Source organism: Hyposmocoma kahamanoa, unplaced genomic scaffold (genome assembly GCF_003589595.1).
Source record: "Hyposmocoma kahamanoa isolate Upper Pololo Valley unplaced genomic scaffold, ASM358959v1 86, whole genome shotgun sequence".
Classification (NCBI taxonomy): domain Eukaryota; kingdom Metazoa; phylum Arthropoda; class Insecta; order Lepidoptera; family Cosmopterigidae; genus Hyposmocoma; species Hyposmocoma kahamanoa.
The window spans coordinates 4,824,313-4,845,217 of NW_020654289.1; the positions used below are offsets into that span (position 1 = coordinate 4,824,313).

At 35.7% G+C, this 20,905-nt stretch overlaps 1 protein-coding gene across 1 annotated transcript in view; it reads right to left on the reverse strand.

Annotated features, from left to right (window-relative positions):
• LOC113234876 (ankyrin repeat domain-containing protein 65-like) overlaps positions 1-20,905 on the reverse strand; it is an 82,140-nt gene that overhangs the window by 47,413 nt on the left and 13,822 nt on the right. Inside the window, exon 3 of the mRNA XM_026470398.1 lies at positions 3,433-3,630. Within this exon, the coding sequence (XP_026326183.1) occupies positions 3,433-3,630 (198 nt within the window). The remainder of the gene's footprint in view (positions 1-3,432; positions 3,631-20,905) is intronic.

Consider the following 20,905-nt stretch of genomic DNA (forward strand, 5'->3'; position numbering starts at 1 on the left):
CTCTGTTTCTGGTTATATACTCGATGGTAGGCAACATCAGCGTAATTAACAATTTTTACTAGCAAAACAAAATTTGGTGCTATTATTTAGAAACTTATCGAAATGCAATATGACAAGTAAAAACTGGCAATTTCCGAAAAATAATTCATATTCATAGCCCCGCAATAGGGAAACCCTGTGTCGTGGGTGCCATGGACACATACTCCCAAACTCACATATACTCCTAAATACACCCACACTCACGAGAGAAATAAATGTAGGCCACATTTCTCCCGGCCCTCTGCGTGGCAGACCAGCATGTAAACCGTTCGGCAACAGAGGCAGACAAAAATAAAATATCTAGGAAATGTAATGAATTATTTATATTAAAACAGTTTCATATACAAATCTATCATATTATTTAAATAAGCATTACAATATGAAATTTTAAAAAATGGGGGGTTTTTTTTTTATTTGAATTCGTCCAGGGAATTAAAATTAAAGGCAATTAAAATCAGTTCCGGCCGCTTGGGGGGCCGGTTTTCCGGTTGGGGGCCGGTGGGGGGGGGCCGGTTGGGGGCCTGTTGGGGTGCCTGTTGGGGGGCCGGTTGGGGGCCTGTTGGGGGCCAGTTGGGGGGTTGGTTCGCGTGTCGCATACTACCCGGCTTGTTCGTCCTATGACTTGGTATCATAAAAATTCAATAACTCGCTCACATTCGTATAAAGATGTATATAAATACAATCACGGCCACACCTAAGCTTTTCTGTTACATGACACAACCAGACTGAACACAGTGTACTGTATTGAAAATTCACCAACAGTTCCTATAAGGGCTTTTTTAAAAGCCCCACAATTTAGGTCAAGCATATAAGCCAAGTGGGTATGAATTTGTTTGTGTGATTGTGGGTTCTTTAGGGGGAAATTTAGTACCCTAAATGGTAGTTCTAATTTACTCGACATGTAGCTCGGCCGTGAGAGTGATATATAAAAGTTAGACATATTCAATGTTGATATAAGTCGTCTGATTGTTTGAGTAAGGGAAAGATAAATGTTAGATATTGGGGTTAGTATTATTTTAGAGATATGAACAGCTAATATAGATACTAGACGGAATGTCCGTTCTCTACGAACGAGCACAGTCTGTTATTTTCTTTTTCACAGTTCTACTCATTTGCTCACGCAAAATTTTACAATTGAATAGTTTTCTCAAAGATATTACACCTCAATTAAATACCCATTTACACAGATGGAATGTCTCGGTTCGAAGACACGATTATCGAGAGAATATAAAAACGTTTCTTCTGTAAGCATTCGTGATTATCACGTAGGAGTCAATTGCCTCCCCCTTGAATAGTCAAGGTCAAGAACGTCTCCGTGTAAACAAAACAATAATGCTCTGGCCACACTGCGACTGCCGCTGAAGCGTACAACTGAATTTCTTAAATTCGTATAATGACCTACACAAAGTTGAACGGGAATGGCATGACAGGATAATGAGTTTTACTTTTTCAATGTTAAATATTGTCTCTGGCTGGCTAGCTGACATCTAACAAGAGCGAGATGGAACCACATACTAAATCATATGAAAAAAATAGACAGATATACTTAACTATCCTGGGAGCGTTCAAGCACTGTTTACCGATTGTGTTCAAAATGAGAATAATTATATTATTTTTATTAATTTTATTACTGATTATCATTGACTTACAATTATATGGACGTCGGGTCCGCGCTAAAAAGTGTCCGAACTTACAGGGCGTTAAAATCGTATACAGAGCGTCATTCACGCTGTAGTCTTCGTTTGTTCGACTGACAGCAAAGCAAGCAAAATTAAACAGTACTTCGATGACATTACAATTTAAATTCAACGTTTTAGCTTTTTCATATTCCTTTACATGTCACTACGTTTAAATAGGTTGACTTGGGACATTTTTTTCGTGGTTTTTGTATTAGACCCGTCGTCCATTTATTTGTAAGTCAATGCTGATTATATTATATTTTTTGCGTAGTTTTGTAAATATCGGCAACTTTTCAATCATACTTTACAATTTGCCGTACGATAAAATTACATGTCATGTCTAGTGATTATCATTAATATGAATAAGGTGAGTTTGTAATTTGATAACATATTTGGAAAACGTATCTTGTATTCGTACATTTTCATTGATTGCAATTGGCACTATTCAAAAAGTAATTTTACTATTTTCGCTAAGTGAATAAAATTATTAAAATGATTAAAATTCCATTCAACAATTGCAATAACATTCATGCCAATAATTTGTCCAAAGATTGGAAACTCGAGCTAAAACATTCAAAAAACGCTCAATAGTTAATTAATAGTATTTATTTATTGACAATTGGCTATATAGCCTAAAAAGACAACAAATAATTATGAAACTGGATGTGTAATAAAACTTAAACGAAATTTCTTAAACATGTAACAAATCTAAAAAGTTAGACACGGAGTAACTTCATTTGAATTGCTTATTTTAAAGGTGAACGGATTTCGAATGGGGAACGCAAACTGCATGGACTGTGAATTGTTTTAGTGAGGTCATAGTACGAATTTGACAGGCAATCCAACTTACAGGCTCAAATAGGATTGCTCTAAGAGCTCCTAGTGGGCCCCCTGATATTCAATTATTCTTGTGAAATTAAACCACCAGTTCGTTATAATTATAATACAAAGATTGAACACAGAAAAAATCCTTCGATCCGGTTGGAACCAACGTCTTCTAGCAAACCGTGTCAAACGCTGTACAACTAAGTCACGGATCGAACTAGCAGATCTTACGAGTTTGAATATGTGCTTGTTGCAGATCCTTGTTATTGTTTTGTATTTTTTGCGATAGTGTCACATAATTTTTTACCACGAGGCGAGCGATAAACTCTCTCCATCTAAATTGGCCTTAAAGGCGCGTTCAAATTAGCCGCTGTTAGAAGCGCTGCAGCCGCGCGGCGGCCTCGCGACTATCGCGCTGCTGAAGTGCGACCAAATTTTTAGTGATGTTTTTTTGTTTCGACTCAGTGGATTCTGACGAAGATACATTACTTTTACCTGGTTCTTGGGGCACACACTTCACATATAGATATTAAAAATGTTACCTACTATGTTTTTCAGTTGTAGTTTCAGTTTCAAAATTGTCAACAAATTTTAGATATTAATTTTCCCATGCCTTTTTTTATGCAGTCGATTGGAATAACTGGCGGAACTGCTGTTCCAAGGCAAGCTGCTGTGCAAGGTGTTGTTTTACATTCTCTGTAAATTCTTCAATTCGATTTTTATCCATCATGGTTAATTTGAAAAATTAACATGTACACCTCACTAACTGTGACTGCAACCGAGCGTGACGGCCGCGTGTCTGCAGCGCTGCTGCAGCGCGTCTAACAGCGGCTAATTTGAACGCGCCCTTATTTATCGTGTAATACAGGTAAATTTCAATAAGACTTACGTTATCTGCCGCATCTACTTGACATTCGTTCTCCAACAACAGCCTCACCAATTCCGTATGTCTGTGAACTGCAGCTAAATGTAGAGGGGTTCTTCCAGAGTTGTCTCTTGCTTCTTTACTGGCCCCACGCGATATCAGGAGTGTAGCAGTAACACAGTGCCCACCTTCACAGGCTACGTGTAGAGCTGTTCTGCCAACCTGTTGACATAATAGTTTGGATAATTGTTTATTTAGTTTTTATTTATTTCCAGAACTTAATCTATTATTACAGGTTATATACACAATTCAATAGACTAAAGTTGCTACTACATAATGTAACATAAGATCGATACCTCCACCTGTTCCTGGACCTGTTCTGTTTTGTATTTTGTGTCTTTTTTTCACAAAATCCGCTTTTTTTGTGCTTTTCTTTCGAATTTTTTTTTGAGCATAATGTTAGTAAATTAAAATCTCTATTTACACGTTATCAGTACAGAGTACTATAAAAACCACCTCAAAAGTCATTCACTCCCGTAGTTTGCCACCCTTAGAGGTGGAATATTTTCTTCAAATTTAAATGGGAGCACATCTGAGATACCCACCCTCTTTCCAACAAAAAAAGAATCATCAAATTCGGTTCACGTACCTGTGACGTTTATAGGTATCTTATTTAGAGAGAACGTCTGCTATTGTAGAAATTAAGTATACTAAGTAAAATAAAAAAAACTAGAAAATTTACAATGCGTATATTAAGATATAATATTAAGATATAATAATAAATATAAGTATATAGTAGTAAATAGATACAAAGCACTAGCTCTCAGGGTACTGAGTTCGCGTTCACTAAACGAGTTCCGTTACACTGTCTCCGTATTGGAAAACCACTTCCCTGACGTCCGGTAGCTCGATGCGGACGACAATTGGTGATCCAGTAGTCCTTTTACTTTTTTGGCAGTGTGCGCTTTAGCTCCAGGATAGATCACACTGTTGTAGTTTGTATGCCTGGACGTAGAACCCTGGAAATATCCGGAATTGGGAGTTTCAGAAAAAGTCCGAATCATTGTTACTGCCTGCTACATCCGGAAAAGTGAAGATGGACGCACTGCTAATTGAAATGGCTACCAAAGCATGAAATAGCGATCAATGATGTTGTTGCCTCACGCAAAATCAACTTAATTATTTAGTTAATAACATGCATTAGAAAAGGAAAATTACTTTTAATAACGACAGAAACTAGAAGGTACTTGAATACATTTTGATAGTAACTAAATGTTTCCAATATTTTAAAAACTAAATAGCATGATTAATATGAAATTAACAGCGTAAAGGACAATCAATTTTATTAAATTTAGTATAAGGGTAAGTCAGTGACAATTCTGAATAATTTATCATTTATGCGGATTTCTAGTTACAATGAATGCACTAAAAGCAAGACAATAACTAATATTAACATAGCATGAGCTTCAAATATTGTGTGGTAATTAAAATATTATAAATTAGCGTAATTCTACAAATTAAATTGCATCACTCACCCAATTGGGGATTTTACACTAATCACTGTATGTTGATTAAATATAATTACTTTTTTCTTTAAATAGAAGAAATTGGTTTCCAATTTACTATCAATTGGCACAGATGGGAAACCTTTGTAGAAATTTATAGATTTTTTTGAAAGATGTTAATCGGTCCCGCACACAGAACAAAATGCCGGCTCTGACCTTGCACTCTTGCAGCGGTCAACTCGTGTCCCCGTGACTAGTTTACGGACTCGTTTATGTTAATAAAAACACCTGACAAAAATATTGAAGCAAACAATTTGCATCTAGTTTACTTAGATAATTTTAGTTTATTATAAGGAGATTGTTTTATTTATTTTGTTAAGTTAGTACGTTTATGTAAATTAGGTTTATGTAAATTAAGCATTTAGTAAGTAGGTTGTATGTATAAATAGATAATTATTGTAAATAGATTATAAATGTAAATAGGTAAATTTATTAATTTGTTAATCCTATAAAGTAGTGTAACGACAACGTTACATACCTACATACAAAAAACCATACAGTCGAATTGAGAACCTCCTCCTTTTTTGAAGTCGGTTAAAAAATAACAGAAAATTACCAAAAAATAAAGTTGGCGTCATGTTCATTGGAGGTATCGCGATGTAAAGCGCCACCTCTGTGAATTCACTCAGAGAACAGTGGAACAGATCGATCCTATTCTATCCGATATTTCACTTAGTCCTCTCATGTGGCCTGCTCTGGTGGCCAACGAAATCGCCCCACTTACCTATTAGGACCACACAAGGCTTAGCATATTTATGCACTGCATCCGATTCGTATTCGTTGCTAATCTGAGACTACACAAATCTAAAAAATTCGGACTCACTTCGGATGTCGCTTGTGCACTAAGTCCGATTCAAAGCCGAGAAATTACGAATATCGCTTGTACACCTAGAGATAAAAATAATCCCTGTGACGTGACTGTGACATTTCGGACCGTCATTTCTCGGATTCAGAACGACACTATGTCCGACAGTGTATAAACGCCATAATATCTCTAATAGCATCGGCTCGTACACTGCTAACGCTAAGTTCCTGCGCAAGTGTACCTAATTCTATCACACCATATCCGATATGAAGAGATTAGAGGGTAGAGGGAATAAACACCGTATTGCCTCAAGTACAGACATCTTAGGAATTTATTTAGAATGCGTTCCAGGACAAACCTACACCGCATTTGATGTGCAGTCCAAACTACCGCATTATAATAAGATATGTTCTATCAAAATGGGATCATGGCTGTCCTTATGTTTGAAGCTGCGGCATGAGGGGGAACGTGTGCTAAGATTGAACTAGATTGTTCCACCAAGAGGTATTCCTTCTGCCACGCCTACGTTTTCCTTGTATTTTCCCCTGCATTATTCGTTGAAGAATCCGGTATCTATTGCCCTTTATGACGAATCCAAAATACGAAACGTAATACATGCTACCATCTAGCTATCTGATTGGATTGTGTTACGACATAGCTATGGACTAACATTTAAATCATACATTGACAGGCTAGCTAACATGAAAATTAAGTATATTAAAGGTCTTACGAATAAAAAACCGACCTTAGAAGTACGTGGAATTACATCTATTTTCCAAGTTTTATTGAAATCTATTACCGGAAAGTGCGCGAAACTGGAATCATTCCCTAGTTTGCCCCCCTTAGAGGTGAAATATTTTCTTCAAATTTAAATGGTACCACTAGCGAGGTAGTCGTTTTGAACAAATACAAGAATCATCAAAATCGGTTCACAAAGTTAACATTCATACAAAAAAAAAACATTTTTTCATTTCGAATTGAGAACTTTCTCCTTTTTTGTAGTTCGAAAACGAAGAATGAAGAAACGAAAAATTCCATTCCACGAAATATTATGTCAAATTTTGCTATTAGTTACACTATGTAACAAATTATCAAATAGGTTCTGTTTCTGATTTGACAGTATTGATTTCTGTTTAATTGGAACTGCTTTTGTGGCTGTCAGAGTGATATTTACATAGCCGCCTATTTACATAGCTATATACATAGCATAGTATTTAAATAACCTCGCAAATCTACACATTCCTTGGTTCTTTGTCGTGAATTTGTAGAATTTTGGTTGAAATATACAATTGATTTGAAATATAATGTACTCTTTTTAATATTTGTCTGTGTTTGTACTTGTAGATTAAGTAAGTTGTTGTGTCAAAGTCAAAGTCAAAGATTATTTATTCCATAGGTAAAATAAATTTACACTTGAAAACGTCACATTTAAGCTACTGCTCGTTCACTACGCTGACCTCCCTGAGAAGAACGAGCAAGAAACTCTAGGGATTGCTCTTTTCAAATAAACTTAAATGCTGTGGAATACACTTTGAATCAAATTTGTGTGGATTCTGGAGCCATGTCGTCTTTCCATACATCTTTATCTAACACGTAGTCTTCAATTTTGTAATATGATTTTTCGATCAAAATATTTTTAATGTAGTTTTTAAACTTAGGAAATGATAAACTTAATATATGCTCCGGAATCTTATTGTAAAAACGTATACAGTTCCCCATAAAAGAGTTGTTTACCTTGGTTAAACGAAATCGTGGTACCATGAGTTTGGACTTAGCTCTAAGGTTAATATTATGGATATCTTCTTCTTCTTTGTGTGGACGGCGGTTCATTAGGTGCAGCAGTTCGACCTTGATAGCGTCCTTATTCCGTCTGTAATAGTAGCGGATTTGTGGTGCAACTGTTGCACTTGATGTGCCGCTGACTGTTCGTTGACGCGCGCAGCTTACTTGCTGCAAACTTATAAAGTTGACCGTATTGTGCTGAGCCGAAACCTTTCCAGTACATTATTTTTTGTAACTTTCCTTTTCTTGTTATATGTAATACTCTTTTCTATGTAATGCTTTTTGTGTTCGATTGAAAAAGAAACCCGAAAATTTGTACTTTTCTTCAGTAGTAAAAAGCTAGTTTCAACTTTTCGTTGTTCTGGCCACAATGGCAAAGGTTTTGCAGGGAAATAAATTATTTTCATGTTTTTTAAATTAAGAAAAAACACCTTTTCATAGAAGCAGAGAAAGAAAACACTTGAAATTAATGAACGCGTTGACCCAAGGCCAGCTCTCAATTTAAAAAAAATGTGCTCTTACCTACTTTTTGTTCGTGTTATCCTCCAACATAAGCCCCGTGGGCGGAAGGACAAATTTCAATTCAATCGAATACGTTCTTTAATTCAACTAGGAAAGTTTTTTACTTACGGGCTCGTCTTTCATGTAATTCAGACATGTCACCCGTCCACTAACTGAAGTGCGGGTAAGTGACAAATGGTTAAATAACCGTTTTAAATTGCAAAAAATAGAGTCCAAAATTATCTTTTAAATTTTCTTTTTACTCTGTATCGCGGGTGCCATGGATATATACGTGTACATATAGACAACCACAAATTACACACAAACTCACGAGAGAAATATATGTAGGCCATACAAATATTTCAGCCCGGGGATCGAACCTGGAACCTCTACGTGACAGTCCGGCATGGTAACCGTTCGGCCACGGAGGCAGTTACCTTAACGATCCATAGCTAAAACATCATTAAACGATTTCAATAGTCTAAAATTGGGTTATGGTTTTTTACGATATCTCTAAAAAATATTGTGTCACTAAGCTGCATTTTAGTTTGAGGACGGCAGATGGACTTGCTTAAAAAAACTTTAAGTAAAATAAAAAATCCCAATACAAAACGTATACCCGAAAACGTCAATATATAGAAGCCATCGAGTATATAACCAATAATCTCAGTACAGAGTACTAAAAAAACCGCCCTCAGAAGTACGTGGAATTATGTCTATTTGCTAACTTTTATTGAAATATCCTTAAATTCGCCACTATACTAAAAATCGGTTCTCACTACTCAAAGAACATTGAGAGAAAAACGCCTTGAATTGGAGACATAGCAAAATCAACCATTAAAATTATTGCTCCTTAAGAAAATTTAGGCGCTATTTATAAAAATGAATCTCAATTCGACTGTATGTTATTTTTTGTATGTATGTTACGCGATAACTCCGGTATTTGTGAACCAATTTTCATGATTCTTTTTTTGTTGGAAAAGGGGTGCTTCCATAGTGGTCCCATTTCATTTTAAAGAAAATCATCCACCTTGAAGGGTGGCTGTTCACTCATGAAGATTCATTTTTATAAATAGCGCCTAACTTTAATTTAGGAGCATTTACTTTAATGGTTGATTTTGCTATTTCTCCAATTCAAGGCGTTTTTCTCTCAATATACTTTGAGTAGTGAGAACCGATGTTTATTATCTCCAGTGTCAAGTGGCGAACTAGGGGATATTTCAATAAAAGTTAGCAAATAGACGTTATTCCACGTCGGTTTTTTTTGTACTCTGTACTGATTTTATGTAATTAGATGTTTTGCTGTTTTTTCCACACCACCGAATGGAACAGCCTCCCATTGTTGCAGATATTATCTTTATTACAATAAATATAGAATATTTTTGAAATATGCGGAGACGTATACACATAATTACACTTGAAATTACCATACTGATTAAACTCTACAGCTTGTTCGTAAGGCAGATTCCCCTGTGAAGAATCTCTAGAGGTTACTCTTTGTAAATATACATTTGTATATATTTTTCATTACAATACTTATTTAATTTTAACATCTTAGATTGAGACTACATGCAAGAGCTAAACGGGTCACTACCACGGATTTTTGTTATTCAAGTACGCAGAAGCAGTATGTATAAACTTTAATATAAAGTTTTTGTTTCAGTATAGTTTTAAACCTCGTAAATGGCAAATTTTGAATATGACTCTATTTTATTATAGAAGCGTATACAATGTATTTGAGGGTCGTATTCCAGAACTCTACTCAAGGGTCAAGACAGGACTTGAGTATGATTTCAAGCACTGGAAATACGACCTTAATGGCAAGGACCTGAGTACGATTTCCAGTGCTTTAAATCATACAGTCCCGACTTGACAATGGTCAAGTACTCAATGGAGTAAAATTCTGGAATACAACTCTAAGATTATGAAGTCGACTGTCAAGAACAACTAGTTTATTTTTATTCCTCGTATTAATGTTATGCCTGTCACTGTTAATCATATATAATCAATATTTTGCTTAACATAAATAACATTTTCATAAATGTACTGTGACGTTAGTGTAAGAATGTTATTCTCTTTAAACTTATCTCTCAAAACCGTTTTGAGCGACACAAAGACCCATGGTTGTACGGCGGACTGAACCCCGCTCACGGCGCAAGCAAAGTAAATGGGCCATATTGCTTCCCAACATCATTTATAACTGCATTCCATTTGCACCCAAATTTCTTAAATTAATTAAATAGACTTGCTCTTGACCACTACCTAGTTCTGGAGCAAAGATAGGATCTACGATGGAACGAGCTCGCCCAGAAGATGTCTATTCAGTCGCACGTTAAAGATACCCGGGTTGTATGAATTCGGAAATACAGACGCAGGCAGGGAATTCCATTCCTGAGCTGTACGCATAATAAAAGATGATTAAAAGCGCTTAGTACGCTTGAACGACGGGCATATCGACCAAGTAAGGATGATATCCCGCCGTACGTCCAGATATCCGATGGTAAAAGAGCGGGATGAGCTGATGGAGCTGATGAACACACTCACCGAAATATATTCTGTAAAAACCGACAGACGGGTAATTTTACGCCGGTGGGCTACACTATGAACTTTAGATTCGAGCTTATCGTCGCCAATAAGTCGTCTGGCTCTGCGCTCAATCGAATCAATCGATCGAGCCTCAAGTTGATACTTCGCTGAGCCATCCCAAAGGTGACTCCATGCAAGGTCGGACTTGTGCTTTGTAAAAAGTAAAGAGCTGTCCAGGCGTGAAATATCGCTTAACCTTGTGACGGTGTGACCTCCTTACACCGTCATCTCACCTCTTTGTATCGCTTCTCTCCGCTTGTATCTTATCATTTATTTTATTTTATATGTATTTAAATTGTAAATTTGAATTGTTCCATCTTCCTTCACTTTCTCATTTTGTTTTCGTACCACGGTCACTCCCAGCTCGACCGCCACAACAGTCAGAGCTGTTAATAAGCTAATCATGTGTAATAATTTATAAGTCTACACCCTTCATGTATCTATTTCTATAATTCAGTTTCTCGGCCCATTTAGGGGTAAGTGCTTTAATAATAAAGTGTATGGGAGTTTTTTATACTGTTATACCTGTTTTTTTAACATTTACGTTTATATTGTTACAGCCTTTCTTTAAACTTTACTTCTTTAATAAATTTTGTGGACCGGAAGTTTCCCATTTCATTGCCGTGGAACTGTTCACGGCTAGTTAGGGTTACAACCCTTTCAACCTTCTTAAGGTTACACAGTTTTTTGGCTGCAATTTGTAGGCACAAATATTATTGAAAGTAAAGTAAAGTAAGTAAAGTTATATTGAAAGTAAGGCTGCTTTCAATATAAGCGCCAAAGTTAAGGGTTGCGCTCAATGTTATGCCAAGGAAATCCAGGCTATCGGTAAGAGAGACAGATATACCCCGAAAAGTGGGAGTTAGATCAAATTAACTCCAAGTTTAAAAGCTCATAAAGATCCAGCTGTACCGATGTTCATGAAACATAGTTAAGAACAATGGACTGCTCATTCCATACATTTGGGAGCTATGGTGCCACAAATAAGGCATTTTACCACTATTTTCGAGGTTTTGCGCGAAATAATTGACAAGATCTTAATGTACGAGCGAAAAATGGTGGACTAAGTTCAAGGACGCGGAACTCCGCACACTGTTACGTCCACTAAACAGTAAGCAGCCACCCAAATCAGGCTTCAAGTTTGTAACTCACCTCTTTATGCGTCAAGGGTTATATTAAGTGTATAAAAGGCTTTATGTAGATGCTTGTTGGTGAAGTTTATGTTATTATTAGCAATGATCGTGATTTCATACGCGCAAACATGTATCGCTTACGTATCCTACTAATATATAAAAAGGAAACTCCGTTGGTTGCTTATGATTTTCTATTTGTTATTATACCTTCTAAGAACATTTAAAGATGTCATAAAACTGTTTGATTGTTTTGGCTTAAATATGAAAGCTAGATTTAGGTAGGCGTACTTTTTTGTGGATCTACTGATTGCTAATATTTCTATAGTGCTCTATTTTCACGTGTATTCAATTGTTTGGTCAATGCATGACAACTTTAATAATATATTAACAAACTTTTAACAGTTGTCAACGGATTTAAATAAAACAAACAATAAATGTTAAATCAAGCTTATCGAAATTAATCAAAAACTTGGTCCGTAGAAAAATTTCTTATTTCTTATTAATTCATAATTAACTTATTAATATCTGATTGTAATTACTTTGGAGTGCAAAAAAAATTATAGTCGCACTTGTAACATTATCCATGGTAGTGTTTCATATTATCGTTAAGTCTTACTTTATTTAGCTGTAATAAATTTTAAATTTTCTGTTTATCGTACTAATTTTATTGTAAACAAGAAATGAAAGTAAACCTTAAGTAAACCTAAACCTAAAGTAAACCTAAGCGGAATGGACGCTTCTTTTTTGAAGAACTAAATAAACATCTCGGATCGTCGTCGTTCAGCTATTGACCGCTAGATGGCAGCACCTACATTTATTGAAATTTCATTATAAAGTAAAAACTTCGTAACTTGCAATAATAGGTATTGAACTTTCAACAATATGCCAACAGGGTAAAGTTTAAATTATGTTAACAGTCCAGAATTTGGTATTTCTTTTTAAATTAGACACTATCAAGATCTCCTAGTGGGACACCCAGGAGATAATTCACTTTGAGGTCGCTTTTGGCTTTCTTGCTCCAGTCACATTTATCACGAACATATAAGATTATAACGTAATTGTCATACATGTATATGTCGGAGTTAAGGACGGAAAGGGAGACGTCGAAGGAAACAACCTCAACGTAGATTTAATCAGGAATTACTTGATAATCGGCTTATTCGCTCTTCGTTATCAATTCGTTCAGCCGGCGATGAAATAGTAACGTCAACTGATTGTAATTAGTTGTCTTATGCACTTTTCACAGTAATTAGTCCGAAAGTATAAGAGATGGATTCTAAATATCACGCGGCAAGTTCAGAGAGAGAGCGAAGCGGTACGTCTTTCCTGTCCAAGCAAGTTACACAAAAAGCCCCCTCTCGCCGATCATACCCAGTTTGAGCTGTCTAACTGACGTGGCATTTGTAAACAAAGAGACCTTGATCGAGACTAGTTAGGCAGCCTAGAAAATCGTTTATCTAATAAATTACGTTTGAATTATAGCTGACTCTGACGTATATATATACATATATATATATCTATAACATAGAGACGTTCAGTTCAAATACCCGATAATGTCTTACTATCAATGAGGTTGCTTTGAGGAATTAACGGCTGACGTTTATCAAGATTTATAGCCTGTGGTAGAGATATATTTTCTGGGGAACTAGTAAATTAACTACTTAATTTATGTAGCGTGGTAAGATGTTCTCTTTGACCTTGTTTTGTTATTACTACATAACATAGGTACGTACACATTGTAACTTCAGTAAACTAACTAACCCCTTAAGATAATTCGGCTGCTCCAGAGCAAAACCTACTAAAGGACAAGTTATTAGAATTATTTTATTATTTTATTTATTTCATAATTTATTGTACAGAAAAAACAAAAACACATTTAGTAACAAGGAAAACATAAACAAAAGGTATTGCTTATTTGTAACAGAAATTTCATTATCAAAATACAGGCGATAATAATTGCAATAATGGGTTTACGTGCAAAACAAAACTATGTAATAAAGAAAAACAATATCAAAAACATTAAATTATTAAAACTATATAAATACATATTTCATACTATAATACTTATAAAATGGATGGAATAGTCGATATACTTCCTTCTATCCTTAACTCTCATTCTGAAAATAATCCTCTAATTTTTTAACGTAATACGAGTAAGTACAGACCTAATGGCGATGACAGCCGCTTGAAAATTCTACAGTTCATCAGAGATTTCGAAACTTTAAAAACTTAGTAACGCACACCTAGTCTGGTTCGTGAACAGTCAAAAATCTTTTAAGTCACTTTAACCAGTTCAAAACTTAGCAACTATTTGACACTTGCTAGGTTTTAAAATAGTTAGAGTGCCTTACTAAGTATTTGGATTGGCAATTTGTCGATAGTGGAAGTTTACTGATAATCAAATTATTAATTTAGTTAATCAAACAAAATCATATTTACTTCCAATTTTCTAATGCAAAAACTAAACCAAATATCTAACAAATTTTTATATTGTATTTTGATTCTGGCTTCTACAGTAACTACTTATTACATAAATATTTAAATTTAGTAAGGGTATAAAATATGTAATAGGTATATGAATTTGTATTGAATTGATATTCAATTAATTTTTGTGAAATTACTCCACTAGTTTGTTATAATTATTAATACAAAGATCGAATACTTAAAAAAAGTCGTTGAAAAAACCAGACACCAGCACATAGAAAAATTTGTGAGGTCAGCTGGTTCGTTCCGTGGCTTAGTTGGCATAGCGTCTGGCATGGTTTGCTAGAAGTCGTCGGTTCGAATCCGACCGAATCGAAGGAATTTTTTCTAAGTATTCGATCTTTGTGTTAATAATTTATGTAATATATAAATTGTAATAATTTTTTGAAATTAATATATTCGTTGATTGGTTACCCCGTATTTTTATATTAAAGTTTAAGGCTCAACTCACACTGGCGCAGAGTCGAAGCGTCGCGACGCGTCACGTTTTTCGCCTATAGTATATTCATCTCTATTTTCCCATTATTAAGGTACAAATTTGTGTTATCCAAATATGTACTTATGCGAGAGTGCAGGGCCAGCCGTCTTAGCATCGACGCATCGAGTATATAACCAGAAATAGACACGAAATGTCATTTCATTTGTTTGAAAACTATTCTGCCAAATCATTACGGTGACAAGTGCGCTCCGTTTGGCCAGCCCGAATTCGAAACAATTGACGGGTGTCGTCAATTGTTTCACTTCTAATTGAAACGATGAAATTTGCAAAATTACATATTTAATATGTAATTACCGATGAAATTGATTCCGTTTGTCTTGTAATTAGATGTTTTGCTGTTTTCCCCTACACCACCGAATGGAACAGCACGCCATTGTTAAAGATATTTTCTGTATTACAAAAAATACAGAATATTTTTTGAATATACGGAGACGTACACACAGGTCAGTTGTTGGCAGTGTCTATATTTCAGTGCAAACGAGAGTTGATATTTATAAGTGATGTATCACTGATGAGTTACCAGGAAGGAATGTATGGCCCTTATTTCCTCTCTATTTCTGGTTATTTATTCAATGCATCGCTCTTAGAGCTCTATGTGGAATTGCAAATGTTATGTAGGCATCGCGCTCACCATCAGGGGCTCAATTTGATCGTCCCATCACTTGATGTTGAACCCATGGAAGAAACGAGCGACAGGAGTATAGTAAATAATATTGTGTTTGGTAAATTAAGCAAAAAAAATACTTTACTTCAAGTAGGACAAACCGTCTGTAGAAATTCTACGAACTCGAAAAAAAAACAAAAATATTGGTTTAACAATACGTGCATGTGTTTATGTACCATGAGAATAAAAAACAACAGAGCAAATGAGAAGTATTGGATGCGAATTGGAGTGTGTATTGCGAAATTGGTTCTTTGTCGTGCGTTTGACACGTGACAGAAATCCATTGGGATGATCGTTCGAGTAGAGCTGTTATTTTACAAACACATGTTTGCCGGGTCTGAGTAATTTTCAGGCTAGATTTCTCGAAATTCATAAACTATTATATACAGTTTTTCAAACAGAATAAAGGCATTTTGAGGAAATTAACTGCCTCCGTGGCCGAACGGTTATCATGCTGGACTGCTACGCACAGGTCCCAGGTTCGATTTCCAGGCCGGGAGAAATATTTGTATGGCCTACTTTTATTTCTTTCGTGAGTTTGGGTGTAATTTGTGGTTGTCTACCTACGTGTGTGTCGATGGTAGCACCCGCGACACAGGGTTTCCCTAGTGCGGGGCTATGTTGAGTGTGCGCGTGTTTGTGTGCGTTATGATTTTGAGGAAATTCGCGAACTTAATTATTTTTCTTAGAAGTAGTAGCAGTAGAGTTCCTTGAGAAAGAACGTACGTCCTGGGAAGTACTGCCAAGGTGGCTTAATGCGTGGAAGTTACGTGATTTTTTAATGTTAGCGTAGCGTAGAAATGTTTTCTTTTACAATTTTTAACTAACTTCAAAAAACGTAGGAGGTTCTCTGAAATTTGAAGAAAATAAACCTATAAGGGTGGCAAATTAGGGGTTGAATCCGGTTTATTGGATTTCAACCACTTTCCGTTAACCGATGTCAGTTAAACTTGGCAAATAGCTGTATGTTATTCCACAAACTTCCGAGATCAGTATTTTTTATAAAAAGTTATAATTGTAATTTTATTTATGATACCAAGTGACGGAACGAACAAGTCGTGCACCTGATGGTAAGCGACACGCCTGTCCATAACAGTTACAGTGCCACTCGGAGCCTTGAATCACAAAGATCTGACAAGAGAAATAACAAGTCCCTTGAGCCTGTAATTTTTATTATTCTTCAAAACAAGAACGCATCAATTCTCATATTTCTGCTTGGCTGCAGAAATGGGTAAGGTAAATAATATTAGAACAAAGGCAATAAATGAAGGATAGATACAAAGATAGATAAAACGTTTATTGTTTTCCCACAAGAACACACAAGCATATGATATATTTAAAAGCAGAAACAGACGCAAAACAGAAATTATGTTAACATGTGAAAACAAACACACATCATTAAATGAATAATGAACATCATTAATCATCATTGAACATAGTTAATAAGATAACAACAACTTGGGTCCTAGCGCAGTACGCCAAAAAGCAAAGCACTAGTTTTCAGCCGTTTCATGTTCTAACCTACTATATGAGAGCCAAAACCAAGATTTCACCTATGTAAAATATGTTTGTTTTTTATAACATCAAGGAATCCAGGGTCTAACAATAATAATTTTATTGAAATGAAGATTCTGCCTTGTAAACTATATAAGGAAAACAACTCTATCGAGTTATAGCGAACCGGGTTTATACTTATTATTTATAAAAACTGACAATATACCACGTAAAAAGTATATCTAAATTGACAATATGACATGGTTGTTATATAATATAAGCTTTATATAATTTTCTTTTTATAAAATGTGAATGTTATATCAATAAACAATTATATTAAGTTAAATTATGGGAAGTATATAAAAATAAAAATTAAAATCATATTTTTGTATAAGTGTGGCGCACCCGTAGAAATCGAACACGTTAACAAAGAAACCGAGAAAATTGAAAAAGGCAAATCAAAGACGAAATGCTTTCATAGATTTCTCATAGATGGCGGTACGACTAAAAAGTCGTTGAAAAACCAAATACAAAGACACGACAATAAGCACAGAAATATTCGTGAGGTCCGCTGGTTCGTTCCGTGGCTTAGTTGGTATAGCATCTGGCACGGTATACTAGAAGACGTCGGTTCGAATCCGGCTGGGTCGAAGGAATTCTTTCTGAGTATTTGATATTTGTATTAATAATTATAACAAAACTAGTAGAGTAATTTCACATAAAAAATAATTGAATATCAATTCAATAAAAATTTAAAATACAGTGAATAGCGACATCCTAGCCAGGCTCGGTAGCTGTAAAGGTATCTAACTGGGCGACGAAATACTTTCATAGATTTCTCATAGATGGCGCTACGGCTAAAAAGTCGTTGAAAAACCAAATATGAAGACACGACCACAGGCCCTTGGAAAAATTCGTGAGGTCCGCTGATTCGTTCCCTGGCTTAGTTGGTACAGCGTCTGGCACGGTATGCGAGAAGACGTCGGTTCGAATCCGGCCGGATCGAAGGCAATTTTTTTCTGAGTGTTCGATCTTTGTATTAATAATTATAACAAAAGTAGTGGAGTAATTTCACATAAAAATAATTGAATATCAATTTAAAAATAAAACTCCATACCACTATGTAGTAGCAGTAGAGCATACGTAACGGTCATATCAAATAAATACTGACATATCCAATTAGTCCGATTAAAAATCGATAACTTTATTTTGTTTCTTTTTTTAAAATCTAGACAGATACAGCACATTCAATCCGATATTTAGGATACGACACAGTGTTAGTAAAGCCGACAAATTGGCATACTTCGTTCAACTTTAGTTTAGTAAACCATAGACTTATACATTTTTTCACTTTCTGAAATAAGTAGCAGTAGTGGTCTCTGTGAAAGAGTTCGTCCAGGGAAGTACTGCCACCTTACTTATTTTTGCCTCCAAGCAGTAGATAATGTGAGCGTAACTGCGTTTCCGTTTTGCAGGATAAGGATGCTGGTGGAATTTCAGGCACACGGGGCTTTTCAGCAGTGGCAGTGCCCCTCAGATTCTTGCGATTTAAAGCTCCGAGTGGCACAGCCATGGACATGCGTGTTGCTAAGTAGGCGCATGAATAGTTCTTCCCGTCACTTGGCATTATATAAAAAAAAGTATCTTCATTGTTTTTCATGTTTAAAATGGAATGATATAAATATATTATCTAGAAATAATACTGGATAAAATAATATTTGGCTTAATCAACACCATTTACAAATAAATTTAAGAAAAACAAAAACAATACAATTTAAATATTATCAAAAGACGACCTTAGAAATAAATTACCAACACAAAAGGTAAACTCAGCAACATTGTTAGGAATTGATATAAACTCTAATTTATTTATTATTATTTATTTTATAAACTCTAATAAATTACTAGAAAAGCCCACATATAAAAGTAAACCACGAGCTCAGAACTTTTACATAATGCTGTGACTAATTTTAAAACAAGTTTATCTAGAAATTCATCATCACGTAGTGCCTCTCCACTACTGGAGGCTGGCCGTCAGCTTGGAGAATTCTTCCCTGTCCTGAGCCAAGCGAAACAGATGTTCTACGCTAGCAGTCCATTCCCGGATGTTACGCAACCACGATTTCTTCTTTCTTCCAGTACGTCCTTTACCCTCGATCTTGCCTATCATTATCAGTTGGAGAAGTCGGTACTTTCATGCCATAGAACGTGTCCAAGATACGCAACTTTCCTTTTCTTGACAGTCTGCAAGAGTTCTCGGTCCCTCCCAACGCAAAATATTTCTGTGGCCTACATTAATTGCTCTCGTGAGTTTCGGTGTAATTTGTAGTTGTCTATGAGCGTGTCCATGACACCCGCGTTGCAGGGATTCACTAGTGCGGGGCTATGAGTGTGTATGCGTTATTATTATGTCTAACATTTATTTCTTTACTTATCGTGGATCTTTTATAACAACAACATTATAATGGCACTCGTCGAAAGTCGCTTGAATTTGATCTTGTTCAGCGGTACATTCAGGACTCAACATAGATAAGAAGTCCTCAGGAACATCTTCGAAATGTGAAGATATTTTCTAAATGTCTGAATAATCAGCGAGAAATTTCTAAAGAGCGCATTCATTGTTAACAGCTGATTGTGCTGTTCACAATGCTTTTGATAATCGATTAATCGCTAAAGTTAGTTTTCTACGCCAAGCGGTTTACCTTATTACATAACCTTCATTTTTTGCAATTAAAACGCTAATAGATGTTTAAATGTTGTTATCGGACAGTATTTGAGTAGAATTTCTCTTCTTCTATAAATAGCAGTAGACGTCCTTGTGAAAGAGATCGTCCAGGGAGTTACTGTTACCTTACGTATTTCTGCTGCCAAGCAGTAATGTGCGCATTATTGCGTTCCGGTTTGGAGGGGTAAGGGTGCTGGTGAAATGACAGGTACATCTGAACTTATGTCTCTGAGTGACGGGTGCAGTTGCAGAGCTCCTAAGGTCTTTACGATTTAAAGCTGTGAGTGGCACTGCAACTGGTATGGATAGGAGTGTCGCTTACCGTCAGGCGCACGACTTGTTCGTATGTTACTTGGTATCATAAAAAAAAGTCATAATATTGTTTGCGTTATAACTTGAAACCGACAATAAACAGAAATGCGAAAGGTAAATAACAAAGGCAGTTAAAATGTATTTCAATATGTTAAGCAAGTATAAATACGAACGGTACAATCGTACGCACAAAATTACGTTCAAGTAAATGCGAAAGAAATGAATTCCAATCGAGAAATTTATAAACAACAACGAAACACGTAGTAGGTACACGTAGTAGGCGCACGCCAATACGTACAGCGAAACGTTCGAAATGTATGAAAACTTACTTATGTACAGTTACTTTGAATCATAATGATATTTACAACGTATCACTATTGTTCAGATTATAGCTAATTTTATTTTTATCATGCTTATTAACTTGCACTAAATTTATGTACCTACGTCTTAATTCAATGCTTAAATTGATAAGAGTTAAGGGTCGTATTCCAGAATATTACTCAATGCTCAAGTCAGGACTTGAATATTGCAGTAAGCATTGAAAATCATACTCAAGTCCTTGCCATTAGGGTCGTATTTTCAGTACTTGAAATCATACACAAGTCTGCTCAAGTCCTGACTTGAGCATTGAGTAGAGTTCTGGAATACGACCCTAAGAGCGATGAGTGTCTTTTTTTTGAGTGCATTGTAAGCATTGGTTTAAACGTACTTAGTTTAGTGCAAGTGGACATAAGTGACGGTACGTACAAGTCGGGCGCCACGCCTGTTCATAACAGTTGCAGCGCCGATCAGAGCTTTCAATTAGAAAGATCTGAGGGGCACTGCCACTGCGCCCGTCACTCTGAACAAGAAAATTGACATGTTCCTTCTTATTTATTTTTTGTCAAATTATTCCACTAGTTGAATGAATACAAAGATCGAACACTCAGAAAAAATTCCTAAAATCC